Below are 8,693 nucleotides of genomic sequence, written 5' to 3' on the forward strand. Positions count from 1 at the left end.
TATATGTATGTATATATATGTATGTATGTATATATATGTATGTATGTATATATATGTATGTATGTATATATATGTATGTATATGTATGTATGTATGTGTATGTGTATGTATGTGTATGTGTGTGTGTGTGTGTGTGTGTAGAGAGGGTGGCTTTGTATGCATGTCTCACATTAGCATACAGTAGGCCAGTTGTCCTGTTTCTCCGTGTGGGACCACAAACAGTCCAGTGTGACATGGTTAGGGTCTCCACATATAATAATGAAGGCTTCGTGGTGTTGTGTCTGCAGTCTTGCTGTGTGTATTTCCTTATAGGCAGCTGCAGTCACGGTAGATCGGATGGTTGTTCTGAGCAGAGAGTTTGTCGATCTTGTTCTGTAGCGAGTTCAAGTCGCCCACTGTCTCTGTCGGGATTGATGGTTCGAATCGCCTCCGGTGATCTGCTTTCCTCACTTTCAGCTTCGCTCCCGTCTCGTGGCCTCTGTAGCTTGGCCGGTATGCTGTGCCACATGCCGGTCTGTACCTTTGTATTTAGTGCCAGCGGCTTTGACTTGGAATAGACAAAAGGCCACCGTCGCTTCAGCGCCATCTTGAAAGTATGTGACGTCAAACTGAAATTAAAATCGCTGAGCAGGAAGTGCCTCCTCAAACGTGGACAAATGACTCACTGTGTCGGGAACGCCATCTGTATGACCTCACACATCTCTATTTGTTGTTTCAGGTTCCTGTGCCCCCGAGTGGCTCCGCCCAGCTCCACCTGTAGCTCTGCTTCCAGCCTTGTGTCCAACAAGGTGAGTTTGAACTTCTGTTCAATTCAGTGTTATTTATATAACACCAAATTACAACAGCCTTTCTGTTTCAGGAGAACATCCTTGTTTCAGAGGCAGCGCTACCGGCAGAACAAAGACCACCTCAGCTGGATTATTATGGGCCTGAGACTGAGCTCCGCCCACCCGAGGAGGTGGCCAAGCATCAACCAGGGAGTCAGGCAATCAGAGACGGAGGATGTTCATCAGTGAAGAGGAAGAGCTCGGAGCTGGAGGCCACAGAGGAGGTGACAGCAGACACCAAGCGAGTCTCTACCCATTCCCTTGGCTCCTCTTCCTTCTCCTTGCTGGAGGCGGCTGAACAGGAGGTACAGGAGAGGAGGAGGCAGGAGGAGGAGGACAGACGGCTCGCTTTCATCCTACAGAAGCAGCTCGACCAGGAGGAGAAACGGCGTGCCACTGACAGAAGCAAAGGTTCCACAGACGCCTACCAGCTCCGCCCACACCGACGAGCCGAGGAAGAGGAGGGCTGCGCTTCCATCATGCCAGGAAGACCCTGCAGGAGAACGCCAAAGAACTGTACCGCCAAGCCCTCTGCCTCCTCCTCCTCCTCCTGCTCAGGGAAGGGGAGCAAACAGACTCTTTTGACTGAGATGTTCTTCAGCAGCTGAGGTGTCCTCTGCCTGCTCCTCCTCCCCTTCCTGCAGGAGCATGAATAAATTGAGCTGTCAACCTGAGCGCTGTTGTTACTTTAAAACACAGAAGACCAGAAGTTTGTGGACATGCCGCTGCCTCTTACCTGTGAGTCGTCATGGTGAGCACACGGCAACCGTCCACTGGGGAATCGTGAACAGAGTTCATGTGTTTTACTTTGAAAAGTTCTGCTGGAGGATGACTTCATGCCTCTGCACGTCATTCAGCTGGAATGCTTCTTTCTCACTGGTGGAAGCGCTGGCGAGGACTCAGTGCCGTCAGGTTATTTTTACCCATTTGCCAGATGACACACCATTATATTTCCAGCCCCAGCTTCTGTGACTCCGCCCAGAGCCCGTCCACGTCTGGTTAACGTGTTGATGATTGGTCAGGTGGTGTGTGAATGTGTCTCCTTAGTGTTGTTGCTGATGTCACTGGTGTCACATGATAGAATGTGAGGAATTGTGGGATACGCTGCATGCTGACTGCAGTGGGTCATGTGACGCTACATCGGATTTATTTTTATGGTTTGAATGTTGAAAGTGGGAGTTTCTATTTGTCCCAGGGTCACCTGAATGCAGCACTCACCTGTTTAAGCGGCACATGGCCGCGCCATACAGTGGGAGGGGTTAAAGAGGCTGCCGTGTCAACCTGTTTGTCATTTGTTTTTCTGAGAAATAAACCATCACCATCATCGTTTCCTGTTTTCTGACACTAACGAACGAGCAACTCCCCATTCACTATTTTGCCCAAAGGAGCATCAGTGGAGCCTCTCTATGACATCACGTGTGTCTCACAGTAGAGTTAATTCTATGTAGATCTGCACATACAGCTGTGTGTGTGTGTGAGACACATTAAACACTGACATTAAATACATGAATAAACGAAAACCGTGTGAAACGATCCAGCAGTCAGAGCGAGGACTGTGGGTCTGCTGGCTGCTCCTACAGGTGAGACACAGTTAGAAGAATAAAGAATCCAGGTAAACGTTAGACATTACAAAGTGACTCAGGTACTGTGTCCTGATTGGCTGGAAAAGCAGAGAAACGCAGATCACACTTCAGCTTTTTAAAACTTTTGAACCCTTTAGATGGTTTTGCTACGCAGATGATATCCAAATGTACCTTCCTCTAAATTTGGATGCCCCGTCCACATTCTTGCCTTTGTTTGAATGTCTGCAGGCGGTTAAAAGACTGGCTATCCCAGAATTCTCTTATCTTAAATGAAAGCAAAACAGAAATTATTGTTTTGATAGCTGCGTTTCCCTGGGCCAGCTAACTGATACAATGGGTTCTTTCGCCAACCACCTTTCTCATTCTGCCAGTAACCTCGGCGTGCTCATGGATAGTTCTTTTAAATTAAAGAAGCAAGCATCCACTGTGCAAAAAAAAGCTTATCAATTAGGCCGGTTCGAGCCCCGGCTCGGACAGTCTGTCGTGTCCTTGGGCAAGACACTTCACCCGTTGCCTACTGGTGGTGGTCAGAGGGGCTGGTGGCGCCAGTGTCCGGCAGCCTCGCCTCTGTCAGTGCGCCCCAGGGTGGCTGTGGCTACGATGTAGCTTGCCATCGCCAATGTGTGGATGACTGGATGTGTAAAGCGCTTTGGGGTCCTTAGGGACTAAGCAAAGCGCTATACAAATACAGGCCATTTACCATTTAACCAGCACCAGAATGCATGAGCAGATCACCCCTGTCCTCGCTAAACTACACTGGCTTCCCATCAAATATCGCATTGATTTCAAACTGCTGCTCACTTTTAAAATTCTAAATAACCTGGCCCCTAGCTACCTAACTGATCTGCTTGATCTGTACAACCCAAAGAGAGCACTAAGATCCTCCAGCCAACTGCTCCTAATGCAATCAAGGTCTCGTTTAAAAACCAGAGGTGACCGTGCTTTTGCCATCGCTGCCCCTGGACTCTGGAATAATCTCCCAGTGGAAATCTGTACATCGGAATCAATTCAGTCGTTCAAATCCCGTTTGAAAACACACTTGTTCAACTTAGCTTTTGAAAACAATTAGTGTGACTTTCATTTGGCCTGCACTACACCATGTAAATGCGATTTTAAGTATAATTGTACTATTTGTTCTGCCCGCATTGCAGTTTTATCGTGAAGCACTTTGATGTACACTGGTCTTTTAAATGTGCTATATAAATAAACTTTGACTTGACATGACCTCAGACTGAGGAACAGAAAGCATCAGCAGGTCAGAGACTCGGGGTCAGAAACCAGGTCACTGCGTATGGTCTAACAGGAAGTTACATCGCCACACGGCTTTCTGCGTTCCCTGCGGTCATGTGACCTTGGTAACTGATGTCAACATCCCCAAGGAGTCATGGTTTCCGCTGTGTGACCTAATGAGCTCCACGAGAAAATGTGATGAAGTCGACCACATCAGGCCTGATTGATGAGGATGCTTCAACGCGGGCGCCTCGGCTCGCCATTTAGGTTCCTCGGACTGTGACTCAAAAACTCCAGAGGAGACGCTGCTGTGGACCAAAGTTTACTCCAGTTCATCAGAAGAGGATGTTTTTCTATCTTACCTGTTTAAGCTTTAAAGTTTGTAGCATTAGGGGCGTGGCCTCTTTGACGTACAGGCAGCACAGAAACTGATGTCTCACTGAGATTTTTCTTTTTCACTCACATGAGCTCGGGCACTCGCTCTGGAGTATTTAGTGTGAGCTCGCCTGTCCACTGTGGGCTGAGAACCAATCAGCTGCTGTCTGTACCCACACACATGGGATGAATGAGTATACGTATCTAGTAACCTGCATACGTCTCATCATTCTCACATTCCTGCTCTTATATTTGGTTGTTTCTTGCATTTTGCAGCTCTGTTGCTTGTGAAGCTGGCACACAAGAATTTCACTCACATGTGCTGTGACAATAAAACTCTTTGATTTGATTACAGAGAAAAGCAGCAGAAACATCTGAGCTGAACAGGCACTGATTTGATCTTTGAGTGGCCTGTGACCTCTGACCTCCTGACTGTTAGGAGGTCTTTCTCAGTCCAGCCTCTGGAGCTGTGAACTTAGTTCTGTCTACAAATGCACCAAAACCTCCAAATAATTACCTTCTAATATATCATGTCTTTCAAGGCCTCGATGTAATCGGGACCAGTCATGTTCTACCTTTATGCCGTCCGGCTGACCAGTCACGATCAGTGGTGACAGAATCGACTAATAGGAATCCACCCTGAAAAACCTCCCTCCTCGTGTTGAGCTACAGAAGCAGAATCACCAGCTGCTGCGTCGCATCATGTGTGTGTTTGTAGGTCTGATTTCATCCTGTTTATTTCTGTTTTTCCAGTTTGATACCAAGCCGGTCCTGTTGAGGGTAAGTTTCCATCTTTTGTACTTCCTGCATGCGTAATAGTGAGAGGCGTGTCCTGGTGCATGTGCTGATAGATATTTGTGGTTGTTCCTCAGAGTCTGAAGTGGATCGTCAGCCTTCCCGGTGAGTCGACTTCTGCTATTATTAATAGAAACATATTACTGTTGCTAAAAGTCTGTGTACTGTCACAGATTTAAAAAATCATCTTACTAAATAAACTAAAAACTGAGAAATTATATTTGTAAATGGGTTTAATAATTTCAACATATAAGTGCAAATAGAAGGAGTTATTCATGCTTTTACTTTGATGAGATTTGACCTGAATGATACATGATCACACAGTTTTGTAATTTAGTGATTTAAACACTCGAGGATTGAAGAATGAGTGATTATTAATCTGTATGATTGAATCAATGTTTTTATTTAAACAGGTTTGTATTATTAATAATGATTATTCAATGAATTCAGACTCGACTCAGACTATGACTTTACTGATATTGACAGAAATATGAATGTGATTATTTCAATGACATTTCAAGGATGATTTTGTAAGTTTATAAATAAGTTTTTAAAGAACCAGATTAAACAAGTCACATCACAGCATAATTAGAGGAATCCAATAACAGGAATCTGAAACGAGGACTCATTTTACAGGAACCCGATCACAAAGTCAAATTACAGGAGTCATATTGAAAGACATTATAGAACCAGATTATATGGGTCAAATCACAGGAGGCATATTACGGCAAATTACAGGCGCTGGAATACAGGGTCAGACTAGAGTCAGAGTATAGGAGCAAGATTACAAAAAAACAGATTACAGGAGTCAGATTAGAGCAGCGGTTCCCAAACTTTGTTTGCTGGGCCCCCCTTTGTTTTACAAGGAAAATGTTCGCGCTCCCCCCCTCCCGTGTGCGCACAACCACACACGCACACATTTTGCTCCATTGCGGTTTATTTCACACCTCAAACATTTTGTAAACAATTAAGCAAATACAAGTAAACAGCAATAAATTACAGGTAGTAATAAAATAAACTCTTTTACGCTGCGTCCGCACCTACACGGGTGTTTTTGAACACGCAGCTGTTTCGTCCACCTAAACGGCGTTTCGAATCACCGAAAACTGAGATTTTTTAAAACTCAGTTTTTAAAAAACTGAGATTTTTTAAAACTCAGTTTTTGTGGACGAAGAATACAGAGTTCGTCAGGCTGCCTTTTTCACGTCACGCTGTGGCCACGTTATTGTTTACAGGAGATGAATCACAGAATGGCAGATAGAGACGAAATACTGTTAATCTGACTGTCTGCAGGTTTTACACACAGTTACTGTCCCTCCATCTACAAAGGCAGAGGCGTCACAGTGTGATTATTTTACGTGCAGTTGGTTTTTTCCTGTGTAATAATGTTCAACATTGCATCAATACATTTTTCAAAAATGCCTCTCTGTGCAAACTGGGTTTAAAAACATAAACAGCTGTGGGATCCTGTTAGTCTGTGACAGAGGGAACAAATCGTGGCAGGATCAGCCTGATGTTATTTGCATCCTGCTGTAACTTTACTGTATAAAGAGCTAACATCTCCAACATGTCAGGAGTAGTTAGTCATTACAACAAGTGTTTGTGAACTAAAAATCAAGAATGTGGGATCCTGTTTGTCCGTGATTTGGAGAACCCAGGGAAAACCAACCCTGCAGGGAGACCGACCTCAGCACTTGTGCAGGTGAAGCCAAAGGGCAGATTTGCTTCATCATATTTTCTAGTCTTTGGCTTAGAATGAAGTTGGTTTGGAAACATATTCAGCGATGCTTCAGCTCCTGCTTTGCGTTTCTGTGGGCGCCCCGTGCTAGCAGTGTCCAAGCGTTGGTTTTTTTCCCACCCCTTTTCATACCGCGCCCCCCCTGCAATGGCTCTGCACCCCCCCTAGGGGGCGGGCCATACTTTGGGAAGGTCTGGATTAGAGTAACCACACTACCAAGATTACAGAGTCATATTAGAAGAGTCAGATAATGTGATTAAAATTACAGGAGTCGGATGTTAGATATTTGGTTTAGAAGAAATGATAATACTATGAAGGATGTGTTTTTACCTTCAGAGACTCGCCGGTTAATCTCATGACTGTTTTCATGTGCAGTTTCTATAAAAATCTAGATGTGCGTATCAAGGTGTCTGCGATGTGTGGGCGTGTCTCTAGTTCCCATGGCGATTGTCTGCATACTGTGCAACATCCTGCTACTGGTTCCTGAGCTGAAGATCCAGTTCCTGTTGGACGGTCATGTGACTAGAGAGGCTACCTGGGCCACAGGACTGTGGGGCTCTGGCTTCCTGGTGAGTGTGTGTGCATACATGGACTGGTTCTTATACTTAATATATATACATGTACTACTTTAACATGCCATCCATGTGTGTTTGTGTATGTGACCTTCAGATCAGTAGGCCAAAGTAGGGATTCTACATATCGCCTTACTTTGGACCTTTCATGTCTTCCTCAAAGTTAAATAAGGTCAGCTTTTATAAAATGTCTGTTGTCTTTGAAACTAAGCTTCAAACTCTGGTGCCTTCACATCTAGGAAACGATTGGGGTCAACCTGAAACAAAGGCAGATGTGAAATGTAAAAGTGAGATCAGAGGTCAAGTGTGACATGATATTTAGATGCAAAATATGATGTGATAGTCACAATCACATAGTACGATTAAAAAGAACAAAGTAAACAACATGAGGAATATACAGGATATAATATTATTCCCTCAAAAGTAACTACTGCGCAGAGCTGCCGTAACAGAAGTCTGTAGACTGCTTATTCTTCTTTAGACTCTTTCTCCAATCTTTCTTCCTGAGTTAACTTAAGTAATGACTTTCTCCAAAACATCAGTGTGTCTACTACACCTCAATCCTACGAGACTAGGGATGGGTATTGATTTTCACGATTCCAATTCCAGTTTCGATTCTGTTTAACAATTCGATTCTTTATTGATTATTTTTAAAAAGGAGAACACTAAGGTCGATTAGCTTAGAACTTTGTTTCATATCTTCTCTTTGAACAAGATAGAAATTTAGGAGTAACATGGCCTTACAAACCCAGCAGTGAGATCTTAAGAGATCCAGCCTGCGGCTCTTCAATGGGGTGTCACAGGGTCCCCAGGAAAACAAAATGTAAATGTAAAATAATAAAATAAATATTCTTCTGTAGCAATAACAAAGTTTAACATAAATTATTCTGTAGCAATTACACAACAGTAATGTCCCTGCCTACAATTACACACATTCACTTACTGAAAATCATCTGCTGTGGCAAACGGGTGCAAGCCTTTGACCACAAACCGAGTCTCTGCTCGGTGACATTCGTCTATCCTGGCCTGAAAGGAGACGCCGCCGGTAGACTGCAGCGAGAGCTGCCAGCATCTGAGCCAGACTGCCTCTCTCATCATGGTCACTAAATGCACAGTAATGGCAGGTTTGTAATAAGGCAGATCGCGCTAACATAATATGCACTGTTAGTTGATTATTTACCTGCCGCATTAACGGGAGAGGACGTGCAAACGTTACCGCTGCTGCTGGGCTGAGATTCACGAGTCGAGCGGAATTAAAAACACAACATTCATTTAAGGTCATCGCGTGTTTTGTGAGCAAATGCTTTTGCATATTCGTAGTGTTTCCTCCCTTAATTAAACATCTACTTTGCAAGTATTGCAAGTTGTCCCGTTGTCATCCGTTCTCGTAAAGTATAACCAAACTTTTGAGCGTTTGAGCCGCTTAGGCGCCGCGTTTCCTGCCAGGTAAATGACACTCCGCAACGTGGTGACGTCATTCGGGGCGACTGGAATCGATAAGGGAATCGTTTGCAAAATCGGCAAACAGTTCCAAGGAACTGAAACAGTGGGAACCGGTTCTCAACAAGAACCG

At 44.4% G+C, this 8,693-nt stretch overlaps 2 protein-coding genes across 3 annotated transcripts in view; both read left to right on the forward strand.

Annotated features, from left to right (window-relative positions):
* Positions 1–2,151, forward strand: part of rnf168 (ring finger protein 168) — a 7,041-nt gene extending 4,890 nt beyond the window's left edge. Inside the window, exons 7-8 of the mRNA XM_005751612.1 lie at positions 719–788; positions 860–2,151. Of these exons, the coding sequence (XP_005751669.1) occupies positions 719–788; positions 860–1,435 (646 nt within the window). The 3' untranslated portion in view covers positions 1,436–2,151. The remainder of the gene's footprint in view (positions 1–718; positions 789–859) is intronic.
* A 2,551-nt stretch (positions 2,152–4,702) lies between these two features.
* Positions 4,703–8,693, forward strand: part of LOC102194024 (transmembrane 4 L6 family member 5) — a 14,534-nt gene continuing 10,543 nt past the window's right edge. For both annotated transcript variants that reach the window (XM_005751613.1, XM_005751614.2), the window contains exons 1-3: positions 4,703–4,795; positions 4,888–4,915; positions 6,924–7,117. In XM_005751613.1, the coding sequence (XP_005751670.1) occupies positions 6,941–7,117 (177 nt within the window). In that variant the 5' untranslated portion in view covers positions 4,703–4,795; positions 4,888–4,915; positions 6,924–6,940. The remainder of the gene's footprint in view (positions 4,796–4,887; positions 4,916–6,923; positions 7,118–8,693) is intronic.

Source organism: Pundamilia nyererei, unplaced genomic scaffold (assembly GCF_000239375.1).
Source record: "Pundamilia nyererei isolate P.nyererei 1_Seehausen unplaced genomic scaffold, PunNye1.0 scaffold00319, whole genome shotgun sequence".
Taxonomy (NCBI): Eukaryota; Metazoa; Chordata; class Actinopteri; order Cichliformes; family Cichlidae; genus Pundamilia; species Pundamilia nyererei.